Here is a 13,051-nt window from a genome sequence, read left to right as displayed (position 1 = left end):
GGCCCGAAAGTGCGTATCTTTGTTTTTATGAACAATATGTACCTCAGATAACTTAGTTAGAATGAAAGAAATTTGCATGGCACACAGCACTAATCCCAGAACTTCACCGTGGATAGCATTAAAAAAAAAAATGAGTCAAGCCACAGTCACCTCCATGCTTTTTTGTAAATACTACCTTCATTCCTTAGTATCCAGGACATCCTGCAGATGCCAAAATCCAAGAATGTCTAAGTCCCTTAGACAAAACAGCATATTTGTAATATAACCTACTTGCGTGCTCCTGGATACTTAATTTTTTTGTTTCGTGATGCTAAGAATCCAATCCATGGCCTCCCACATGCCAGACAACCACTCTGTCTTCCCATCATAGGTTTTAAAAAAATGAGCTCACTTTATATTGTCCAGGCTTGCCTTGATCACTTGACTTGGGTTAAGCCCATCTCAGCCTCGAGTACCTACGTCTCCTAGTCATCTGCAGACCCAGTTTCACTGTTGACATAGCAGTTGTTAAGCTGTGCTGATAAATGCATACTCTCAAAAGTCGCAGTTTCCCCTTACACAATCTCAACTAGTTTGTTGAATCTATGCCTACAGAAGCTGCAGATATGGACGCCAACTGTCTCTGTCCCCGCAAAATGCCCAGACCAAAACTCATAGCACTCAGCGCCTTACTTCTGTCCATAGTAGTCTTCAAAGAACTTTTCCTTCCACTGTTCCACCTTCTTCTCCTTTTCCATTTCCTGCCTTATTCTGACTTGCATCTCGTGAGTAAATTCACCTAAAGAGAAAAGTGACTTCCAGTTAGTAAATTCTGGACACTAACATATCTGTCCTACAGAAATCCAAGTCTTCTGGTTCTAAAACAAGCATTTTGTTTTTGTTTTTCTCCCTGTGATTGTTATTGCTGGTGAATTGGAAATTTACTTTCTTAAAAGAGAAATTAGAATTTCCCTGCCTGTCTTGGGGGTACAGACTCAGAGATCCTAGATAAGGAAGTGACGTTGACTGTCCCACATTTTGTTTTTTGTGTCGTGTACATGCACAAGTATACCTACCTATGTGCCCATGCAAACATGTGGAGGGCAAAGGAAAATTCTTGGCAGGTATCAAAGTTAGTTTCTTTGTTTTAAAGCTTTCTTTCTACTCCTATGTCTCTGAGTGTGTGCCATGTGTGCATGCAGATGTCTACTGAGCCCCTACATCGAACATGGGTGTCCAAAACCAAATGCGGTTTCAGAAGAGCAGGGTGTATTCTTAACTGCGGAATCATCTCTACCCAAATACAGGGTATTTTGTTTGAAATAAGGTTTTCCATTGGCCTGGGATTAACCACTTAGGTTAGGCTATTTGGTTAGCAAGCACATCTCCACCTGCCCAGTGCTGGATTGATGACTGTCACTGCGTGGCAAGAGGCTACCACACAGGTTTTTTTTTTTTTGGGGGGGGGGGGGAGTTGGTTCTAGAATCAAAAATCAGGTCTCCATGCTTACATGGTAAGTTCCTTAACCAGGGGTCCCACCTCCTCCAGCTCCTACCAGGCAGCTTTAAAAGGAACATAACTCCTGTATCTATCAGTGGCCCTCTCACAGCATGACAATGATCAAAACAATAAACAATGAGAAAATCTCTCTCTATGTGTGGAGTGTTCTGCCTGGACACTAAGAAAGAGGCCACCACATCTCATTATAGATGGTTGTGAGCCAAAATGTATGTGGTTTCTAGGAACTGAACTTTGGAAGAGCAGCCAGTGCTCTTAACCTCTGAGCCCAAAAGAACCATCCTCGCTTCATTTATTTATTTATTTTGGTTTTTTCGACACAGGGTTTCTCTGTAGCTTTGGATCCTGTCCTGGAGCTAGCTCTTAGACCAGGCTGGCCTCGAACTCACAGAGATCTGCTTGCCTCTGCTTCCCAAGTGCTGGGATTAAAGGTATGCGCCACCATCATCTGGCTCCATTCTTTCTTCTTATATAGAAAAAGTTACCACTGCAGACCTGAATACTTACTTGACTCTGAGTCTGCCCATCTAGTGGCTTCTGGGAACCTGGATTTCAAGTACTCTTACTACCCTAACTGATGAGTTGTGCTGCTCTTAATGCCAACAGAGCTATCCATGCTAATGACACCTGCTTTCCTTTTAGGACTCAATGTCTTATATTAATAGCTCTTGATAAAGAAGATGGTGAAAAATGAGTGCACGGTTTCCTTTTGGGACTAGCAACGGTTATCAACAGAATTACCCCAATAAAATCCTGTGTGCCAGGGCTTAGTGGTTGAGAGTTTGGTTCTGAGAATTCCTATCAGATGGTTTCAACTCCATTCACTCCAGCTCCGGGGTCTAACACCTCTGCCCTCTACAGGCACCTGGACTCATATGCACATATCCACATACACAAACATACATACATTAAAAGAAAAAAATCCTGGGTACCAAGCCTTTAACAAACTTCCCTGGTAGACATTTTCACACTGAGATATTCATTTGTCCTGTTTGAATCCGCAGAAAGGACTTCTGAAACATATGCCTGGCATCTTACCCATGTGCCTTCTCCCATTGCTGATTTTTCTTTATATTATTTTGCTGTAATAAATGCCAGTTCTGCACATAAACTCTCAATAATAATAAAACCCGGGGTAATTTTGGGATCCTCTCCCCCACATTTATCATGAAGCTACCATAGAAAACTAAATTTAGAGAAGCTAACATGTACTCTAAGTGACTATGACAAAAGGAGAGCATGGTGGCATTGAGTATGTCACCTTGGAGTGCTTTCTTCCACACATCTACATAATGCCATTTACCAGAAGGTATACATATATATAGTATTAATGATAAAAAGAACATGTAGAAAGGATATCCCTAATATGTTGTGCTTTCAGAGCAGTGTATCCTATTAATAACACCATATTTATTAGTACTGTGAGTAAAGCCTGCCTTACATTAATAATCTTTGAGAAAAAAAGAGTAATAAAAATTAGCACTCGGATCTTAGGCAAAAGCCTAAAAAGTAATAGTGCTTATGTTGTTGTTTAGCGTAATATGTATGGCTGTTTTGTCTGCATGTAAATCCGCGCACCATGTACATGCCTAGTACCTCGGGAGGGGGCCAGAAAAGGACATAAGATCTAAGAAATAGAGTAATAGACAATTCTGAGTTTCCATGTAGGTGCTGGGAATTGAAACTGGGTTGGAATAGCATTTTTTTTTTTTTTTGAGACAGGTTTTCCTGTGTAGCCCTGCCTCTCCTGGAACTGAGAGATCTGCTTGCCTCTGCCTCCCAAATGCTGGGATTCATGGCGTTCACTGCCACCACCCGGTGGCAGGCAACATTCTTAACCTCAGAGCTACAAAATCCCCCACACACCAGGCAACTGAAGCCACGTGTGATCGAGTCTACTCACCATCAGCAAGGCGCTCCCGCCAGCTCTGAGCTGCATGGGTGAAAAACTCGTTATTGAGTGCACTGCTGCTGAGGCGCAACAGGCCATCTGTCCCCACCTAGGGGGCAAGGGACAAAATGAAAATAGTAAGCAACTGCAGAGAACAGGAGCCCGCCTAGACAGAGACCAAGAGGACCCGTGCACTGGCACCTGTCTGTCTACTTCAGGCAGAAGGAAGAGGAGTTGCTGCTGGAAGTGCGATGGCAGGGCATGGAAGGTCCGAGAGTTTATCAGAGCTCGGAGGTTGGTATTGACAAGAATGGATCCAGGTGTCTCAAAATCTACCTCTTCCCCTCTGTTGCGCTTCATCTGACCTGCAGTTTTGGAAGTAAGGGTATAGATTTTCAGCTTAAACAAAAAATAAACAAAATCAAAATCCTGAGACTACTCAGGCTTGCCTCCTCCAGGATCAAAGCCTAAGGAAGATACTTTCCCCAAGAAAAGCAGATAGGGGATGGAGAACAAGCTTCACAAAGTCAAACTAGAGAAGCAAATCTAGTCAGTATACTACAGAAACACCTACAAAGAAGGCTTTGTGAATGAGGTATGTTCTACAGGCAGACATGTACTAAGGGTTATTAAAAGCCAAGTGAAGGGTCATACTTCTTTGAAGTATGTAAACACTATTTTTATTTGAAAAAAAATCACTATATAAGAGACCTGGAGATCTTGGATTACGTACTGCTGCTAAAATGCAAGTGCATCAAGAGAGTAAAGGCTCATTTCCACTTAGGAATGACACACTCTAACTTTCAGAATCCATAGCTATTCTTCTTACAAAGATTTCATACAGCCCAACTACAAAATGACCATAGATAGCAGGGTGGGTTGGTCTTTATTTCTTTCTTCCCTCCTTCCTTTCTTCTTCCTTCCTCCCTTTCATCCACCCATCCATTCATTTTTTTCACCCCGGAGACAGGGTTTCTCTGTGTAGCTTTGGTGCCTGTCCTGGAACTAGCTCTGAAGATCAGGCTGGCCTCAAACTCATAGAGATCCACCTGCCTCTGCCTCCAAGTGCTGGGATTAAAGGTGTGCGCCACCACCACCTGGCGCAGGGTGGGTTTCTTAAAACCAATCCTGAAATAGCAAACGGCATACTAGTCTTACAGATGGTCATACTGAGTTTGTTTGCATGCTCCAAATTCAACACACGTTCCCACTCAAGACAATGCCTAGGCTAAAATAACACAGTGTCTGTCTGGATGTCGAATATAAGCTGAGAAGGATGCTACACCCTGCAAAAATGGACATGGGGATCCTTCACGAAGAGAGCAATTCAAACACTTATGAAGCAGGTATGGGCCAGACAGCACAGGGACGGACAAGAAGCTATGTGACTATTTCTGCCTACAGGAGTTTACTCACATGAAATAATCAAAATATAAGGAAAAATACCAAACAAAAAACAGCGGGTCACCCAAGAAGTAAAATTAAACTGAAAGAGAAACTGGAGAAGATAGCATCTTTTTACATTCAGGCCTGCAGGAGGCTCTCTTAAAGGCAGAGAAACATATGGCAACCCACTCACCTGTAGCTGGTTTTCGGAAGCCTCTCAGGAGTGGGGCAGGATCCCGGGTGACCTCAGCCTGACCTCGAATAGCAGTGCTGCCCAAGGCCAGAGAGCTGCTACTGCTGCTAGATGGGCTGCCACTCTCACCATCAGCATGGCGGCTTGAGAACCCTGAGGGCACAGCATCCCACTGGTCAAAAGCATCACAAACTATACCTATCAGACAAGCTTAGTTCTCCCAACTCTCCCTGATATGCTCTGGCTCCCAGCCCTCGGCTAGCAGAGACTACCACCTCATGGCGTGGCATTGACGTATCAGTAAAGAACACCAAAACACAGCTTTCATGCCAAATTACAAAGCACTGGCAAAGTCATCATCAGATGTTCAGAGCTGACTCTGGAGGTGAGAGGAGGGTGTATGGAAGAACCCAACACAAAGCCCTCACCACAATAATAAATACACTGCCTTCCTGGGTTTTCATGGACTCAACAACTCTACTGCTATCATACTGCTAAGTCAAAAGCTGCTGACCCAGCCTGGTCTCCAGAACCCTAGGAAAAAGTACAACTATTAAGGCCACACATACCTGATGCAGATTCCACGTGGGCCCCGTTTACCTTCAGAGGAGTCAGGACAACACGAGGCAGCATTACCCCCGTCTTTTTCTTTTGTTTATTTGCCTGTGTTCCCAGGAGGGATTTAAAAGAAGAAAGGAGTCACCCACAGTGCCACTACAGCACTCTTTGGCTTTGTGCTGCTCATTCACTTTTGAATTCATGTGAAGGGTTAGTGATATGGGCCCAACAGCTAAAGGCACTTGCTGTACAAACCTGATGGCCTTTGTTCTATCCCAAAATCCAACAGGGGAAGAAGAGAACTGACTCTCCAAACTCGTCCTTTAATTTCCACAAACTGGTAAGTGAGAAACACACTTTTTTTTTCTTTTTTGAGACAGCCCTAGCTGTCCTGGAATGCTCTTGTAGACCAGATTTGCCTTGAACTCACACAGATCCATCTGCCGCTGTCTCCCAAGTGCTGGGACTAAAGGTGTACACCACTACCACCTGACTTTAAGCTTTATAGTAGGGTCTGGAGAGATGGCTTAGCAGTTAAGAACACTGGCTTCTCTTCCAGAGTATCAGGATTTGATTCCCTGTACCCACATGGCAGCTATCAAGCATCTCCAAGTCCCAGTTCCAATGTATATGATTCCTTTTCAGGTCCTACTCCAGACCATATATATATATAAAGCATAAATACACTCAAGCAAAACAATCAGATGCATAAAATAAAAAGAAATAAATCTTTAAAAAAAAGAGTTCATATGCACACAAACTTCCCAGGCAACATTAATACAGGTATAAGCCAATATCAATGCACCAAGCACACCCTTCAGCTGATTTACAAAAAAAAAGAAAAAAAATTATATACCATTGTTCCCATTCTATAGATAAGGAACTTGCCACAACTGGAAATAATAGGGGGCTGAGAATAGAGCTCAGTGGTAGAGTGTTTACCTAGCTTGCACAAAGCCCTGAAGTCAATCCCCAGTACTGCAGAAGAAAAGTAAACCACTGCCTCTGAAGTTCATTTTCTCATACTCTCAATGCACTGTAACATGTTCCTGGACATTTACAAACACGGTATAAGTACGAGCAGGATGAGGTAACTATGGTGGCACATATCTGTAATCAAAGCCCTTAGGAGTACCTAGGAGACAGACAGGAGGATCAGGAGTTCAAGGGCATCATTCGCTACATAGCAAATAAGACTAGCCTGAGCTATATGAGAGCTGAGGAAAACAAAAAAGGAGGAAGGAAAAACCTAATTACAGCACGGTGGTGGTAGTGCACCCTTTAATCCTAACACTCAGGAGGCAGAGGGAGGTGGATCTCTGAATTTGAGGCCAACCTGGTCTACAGAGTGAGTTCCAGGACAGCCAGGGCTACACAGAGAAACTCTGTATTGAAAACCCAAAATAACAACACCATAACATCAACATAATTACCTAGATACTACTCTCAGACCTAATATGCAGTTCCCTACAGCCTGCTTCTAAAAATGTTACCAGGAGTGGTGTATGGTAGTATCTATCTTTAATTCCAGAACTGGCAAGCAGATTGCTCTGAGTTCAAGACCAGCCTGGTCTACATAGCCAATTCAAGGCTAGCCAGAACTACACAGTAAGACTCTGTTACAAAATGAAGTAAAATGCTGTAATAACCAATTTTCCTGTCTCCTTTCTTCAACCATATGTTCTGACATCTGCTGAAGATGAAAGAACCTGTTATGTGTCTGCTCTCACCAACCCGCTCTCTTATCCTGTCACCAATACGCCCCATTACCTGTGAGGAAGCCCTGTGGCTGTCCCTGGGATTGGAAAGGGGACGGCTCTGAGACTCTGTAGAACAGGATGCATTTGACGATGTTTCATCCAGAGATACTGGAAGATAAGGAAACAACAGTTTAGTCCCTAGGAACCACCTGGTCTCCTCCCGTCTCTTGCTCCAGCACTTACCATCATTTTCACCACTCACAGTGCTGGTTTCATTAGACCCACAGCTTTCCACATCAGCCGAGTCCTCTGGTTCTTCTCCATCCACTGCAGCTACATTTCGAGACCACTGCACAGCATCCTTCTGTTAAAGTTAAAACTCAGGTGAACAAAACCTTTCAAATCCACAAGCACATCGCACATTCCTAAATACATTTTTTTGAGCCTCAAATCCAAGAAAACTCTTCTTACATAAGAGTTTTTGGGGTCCTTGACCTTTCAACCACTGTGTGTTCACTGAAGTCAGCTTGTTTCTGTTAGTCTGGGCTCTGATTCTGTTTTCAAGAAGCTAAGGGGATTGATATGCTCATTTCCTCTGATGTCTCCCAGCATTTGCAATCATTACAGGATGCAGAGGGAAAAGGCCAGAAAAACCCAGACGTTTCTCCACAGGCTTAGATCAGTACCATTGCCAATCCAATGCTGGATCCTGTGGGAGTTCAGACAATGGGTCACCTGAGATACAGAGGCTGAGAAGAGGGGCCAAGGTTTGGTCAAAGCTTCAAGGACATAGCTTAAGTTGTCTAAACTGTTTTTAAAGCTGTCTAATCTATTATGGGGTGGGAAGAGCTACTAGTGTGCACATGCAGGTCAGAGGACAGCTTTGTGGAATTGAAGGTTCCCTCCTTCCACTTTTACATGGGTTCTGGGGATTGAACTTAGGTCATCAAACTCAAATGGCAAGAACCGCAAGCCACTGAGCCATCTCACAAGCAGGCTCTTAAGCTGCGTTTTAAAGAAGCCAGCTACACGCAGATGGGTGGGCCAAAGAAACATAGGGAAGTTCTAGATACTGGGAAGAGTAAATATGTCAAAATCAATACCTAGATTTCAGTAGGGATATGGAGAACTGTGTATACAAGAAGTGAAGCTAGAGGCAGCGAGAAGACTGATGTGGAATCGCTGTAGAGGAACTGACATTGTGGAGACTATTAACCTTACATTATAAAAAAGCTCAATAGGAGTTAGGAGGAAGGTGTGTGTGTGAATATGATCAAAACATGAAATTCTCATAATACTAACAAAATGCTATTTTTAAAAGTTTATGAGCCAGGCGGTGGTGGTGCACGCCTTTAATCCCAGCACTCGGATCTCTGTGAGATTGAGGCCGGCCTGGTCTATAGAGCTAGTTTCAGGACAGGCTCCAAAAGCTACAGAGAGAAACCCTGTCTCAAAAACCCAAAAAGGAAAAAAAAAAAAAAAAAGCTATGCATTTTATTTATGTCTATCTGCATGTACATCTGCATACCAAAAGAGGGCATGAGGTGGCATGGGTCTACAATTACCTACTGTTGTGAGTTGCCATGTGGTTGCTGGGAATTGAATTCAGGACCTCTAGAAGAGAAGCCAGTGCTCTTAACCAGAATGTTCCTTTTTTTAATGTTAAAAAAGAAAACAAAAGTTCACTGGCCAACCTAAACACTCCCAACAGTACTCACTGTATCAGCTCCAGCGCCCCCCCCCACCCCATTCACAAAAAGTTGGTGTTGCCATTCTATGGACAGGGCAGTACTTCATGGCTTTAATTTTGATCTTCATGTAAACTAAAGACGTTTGTACCAACCTCCCAACTGCTGCAGATGGAACCCAGATCTCAAGAATGTTCGGCAAGCAGCACTCCACCACTGGCCAACAACCCAGCCTTGTTGGGCACTGTTTTTTAATGTCCTCATTAGTTATACCCTGTCTTCCTATTTAGAAGATCAACTTTGTAGAGAGCTTGTTAAATACCACAAACATCTCCAATGCAGTTTTTTTGCCCTCACCTATTATTTATCTAAATATTTTATACAAATCCTCTATTATGTTTTAATTTATTGGTGGGGGCACATACATGTGGGGTTAAGGACAACTTTCAGGGTCAGCTCTCTCCTTCCGCGTGTAGGTTCTGGGATCAAACTCAGGCCATCATGTTTAGCAATACAAGCCTTTGATCAGGCTCCATAGATGCTTAAACATTTTAAGCATCAACTAAGGTAGAAAGATTTGCAGGTTCAAAGCCTGTCTGGGTTACATAGCCAACTCCAAGTCAGGCAATGAGATCCTGCCAATAAATAACTATAGTAAAACCAACTGAAAAAAAAAAAGGAAAAAAAGAACCATCAGCAACAACCATAAAATATGCTTCCACAAGTGAAATATTTAAAAAAAAAAGATAAGCAAGGTCTGGGGAGATTGTGCAGCAGTCAAGAGCATGTACACTGTTCTTCCGGAGACCCAAGTTCAATTCTCAGCACAACTGCCTGATTCTCCATGACACCTGTGGCCTCTGTGAGCACCTGGACATATTTAAGAAAATGAAAATCTTAGGAAGGATTTCCTTTGTTCATGAATCTGATAAACCTTTGTTCAGCAAGAAGCAAGTACTCTCAGAAGGCTAATTCAAGGTTGTTACTACAAGGAATTAATCTCTAAGAAATTTAAAGACCCTTCAACAGTACACTTCAGTTCCTAACCAGTGCATAAAAAAGGAGAAACAAGATTAGAAGAGACAAGCACAATTCATTTTCCACAACAGTGTACATCTATCCACACTGAGGATTCAAGAGACTCGGGTCTACTGAACAGAACCAATCATACTGTGAGGGTCAAGATCACATGCAAAAATCAAGCAACATGGCCGGGCGGTGGTGGCGCACGCCTTTAATCCCAGCACTCGGGAGGCAGAGGCAGGTGGATCTCTGGGAGTTCGAGGCCAGCCTGGTCTACAAGAGCTAGTTCCGGGGTGAGAAACCCTGTCTTGAAAAACAAACAAACAACAAAAAAATCAAGCAACATAAGCTGGAAATATAACTCAGTTTGTAAGAGTGCTTGCCTGCCTAATATCCATGAATCCCTACAATCTAAACACTTGGGAGATGGAGGCGGGAGGACCAGGAGTTCAAGATCACACTGATAACAATGAGTCTCAGTATAGCCTAAGGTAATTGTTTGAGACCCCTCATTCATAAATATTCTCCTAAAGAAAACAAACCAGAAGCAGCTAGGGGAAATACTTGAGGGGCCAGCTTGGGTCCTCAAGGTCCAGGCTGCCTGAAGGCATAGGACAGGCTGGCCCAGTGCCCTCAGGGTGGGTACCATTATGATGAGCAAGTGTGTGGTGAACTAGGAGGGGAGAGGTGAAATGGTGTGTGCTTTGTTAAGAGGCAGTTCTAAAGAAGCAAGAGCAGTGAGGGATAGACTGATGTTGGTGCCTGCTTGCCACCTGAACCTAGTGTGATGTCAGTCTTACTGCAGCTGGGGTTTGTACTGATGTTCATGTACCATGTTGCCATCAAGGCCATGGGGATGCCTGGGGTCTGGGTTGCCACCTGTCACCATTTTGGTGTCTGAGGGTCATGCTGCAGCCAGGGTCATACAGAACTGAATGCCTGCACTACCATAGATGCCATGTCTGGGCCCATGGCCCTACTGTAACCAGGGTCTGTATTGATGTCTGTGGCTCCTGATACCACTGAAGGCCATGACAATGCCAGGGGACTGGGCTGCCACCTGGGGCCATGCCAAACTATATGGCTTGTGCCCTGGTGACATCAAAGCCTGGGCTGCTGCTGAGGACCATGTCTAGGTACATAGCCCTACCACAACCAGGGTAGTGATGTCAGTGGTCCATGGTGCCACCAAATGCCATATGGAAACCTGGGGGTCTAGGCCATAACCTGTGGTCCTGCTGACACTGGAGGGCCATGCTGCCACTGAAGCCACACCAACCTGGGGCCACAGTGCTGTCTTGGCCAGGGTCTGTGCTGATATCGTAGCTACTGATAATGTCGAAGCTGTGCCAATGCTGGGGTCTGGGCCACCACCTGGGACCGTGCCAATCTGAGAGGCCTGTGCTTCCACTTGGGGCCATGGTGACATCTGAACCCAGATGACCGGTGAAGACATCTGTGTCCAAGGTCCTACCACAACCAGAATCTGTGATCCTAAAACAATCAGGTTCCAAGGCCTGTGATGTTACATGTCTAGGTTGCATCCTGTGGCATGTTGGTATCTGAGGACCTTGTCGCTGCCACATTGGGCTATGGTGTCGTCCAGACACAGGCTGCTGCCTAGGGCCATGTCTGAGTCTGTGACCCAGCAGCAGCAAGGCTCTGAATTGATATCCCTGGCTCCTATTACCAAAAAGGGCTGTGTGGATGCCTGAGGTCTGGACAGCTACCAGAGAGCATGTTGGTGTCTGAGGGCTGCCTTGCTGCCTCCAGGGCCATGGTAACACCCAGGTCTAAGCTTCTGCCCAGGACATGTCTGGGTCTGTAATCCTGAGGTAGCTAGGGCGTGAAGATGCCCACGGTCCGTGTTGCCACAGGTATTATAGGAGCCATGCCTGTTTAAATCTGAGGACCACACTGAGCTGGCCCCACCCCTCACTAGCCCTGCCCCTAGCTGGACATTGCAAATGTAGAGCCCCACCCCACCCTTGGCACTTTTGGATAAATGGCCCTTACCAGGAGTGTGGGAGAGCTGGTCGGTCCCAGTGGGCTATTCAAGGTACTAATGGATTTTAAGGAACCTCAACATAGTTACTGATTTGCAATATGCATAAGCAGTTGCTTTGCATATTGAAACCACTGAATTTATACCAGATGATACAAAATTGACTTTATTATTTATTCAATTACAAGAAATAATCAGGAAGAGGAATCACTCCATATACATAACACATATCTGATCCCATATTGGTATGCCAGGTTCTCTAGCACAAGCTAATGCAGAAATTGATCAATTATCAATTGGAAATGTGCTGAAGGTCTCAGAATTTCATTAAAAATATCATGTCAATAGCAAAAGTTTAAAAAAAGGCTTTTTCATCATGTAGCAAAAAGCCAAGGAAATTATAAGGTAATGTCCTACTTGTTCTTTATATAACCAAACACCATTACCTGCAGGAAGTAACCAAAAGGGTATTCAAAGGAATGAAATCTGGCAGATGGATGCGTTCCACTTTGTAGAATATGGAAAACTAAAATATTTTATAACACATCATTGATACCTAATCAGGTTTTAAATAGGCAACTGCTTTGAGTTTGGAAAAGGTTAATTTGGTAATCACATTTGCTAGCTGTTAGGTCCAATCATGGGTATATCTGTACAAATAAAGACAGAATGTTCCAGAATATGTCTTTAAGAAAGTTAAAGTTTTTTGCTTATTATAATTTAAGGCATATTACAGGTATACCACACAATAAATACTATAGGGCAGGCAGTTAGAGAAAGATCATTATTGAACTCTAAGGGATATGTCAGACAGAAAAGATAAATACCCCCAGAAATAGATTGTATAATGCTTCAATAACTTTGAATTTACTAAATGCTAATGAGAAAGGAACAACAGCTGCAGAGAGACACTGGATAGTAAGACAAACTATGGAATTAAACCAGCCAGTATACTTTAAAGATGTGTTGATCTCAGAATGGAAACTAGGACATGTTTTATTACACTGAGAAAATTATTTTGCTTTTGTTTCCACAGAAGAAAAGCTATGGATACCATCAAAATTGGTAAGAGAGCCGGGCGGTGGTGGCGCACGCCTTTAATCCCAGCA

General features: G+C 43.7%; 1 protein-coding gene across 1 annotated transcript in view; it reads right to left on the bottom strand.

Moving 5' to 3' along the window:
* Asxl1 (ASXL transcriptional regulator 1) overlaps positions 1-13,051 on the bottom strand; it is a 73,275-nt gene that overhangs the window by 6,251 nt on the left and 53,973 nt on the right. Inside the window, exons 5-11 of the mRNA XM_005363226.2 lie at positions 7,470-7,590; positions 7,297-7,394; positions 5,538-5,631; positions 4,969-5,121; positions 3,591-3,754; positions 3,402-3,498; positions 673-778 (exon numbers count right to left, since the gene is read on the bottom strand). Coding sequence (XP_005363283.1) covers positions 673-778; positions 3,402-3,498; positions 3,591-3,754; positions 4,969-5,121; positions 5,538-5,631; positions 7,297-7,394; positions 7,470-7,590 — 833 coding nt within the window. The remainder of the gene's footprint in view (positions 1-672; positions 779-3,401; positions 3,499-3,590; positions 3,755-4,968; positions 5,122-5,537; positions 5,632-7,296; positions 7,395-7,469; positions 7,591-13,051) is intronic.

This window comes from Microtus ochrogaster, linkage group LG8 (assembly GCF_000317375.1).
Source record: "Microtus ochrogaster isolate Prairie Vole_2 linkage group LG8, MicOch1.0, whole genome shotgun sequence".
Lineage (NCBI taxonomy): Eukaryota > Metazoa > Chordata > Mammalia > Rodentia > Cricetidae > Microtus > Microtus ochrogaster.
The sequence above is the reverse complement of the archived record's forward strand: the minus strand, read 5'-3'. Positions and strand labels throughout refer to the sequence as shown.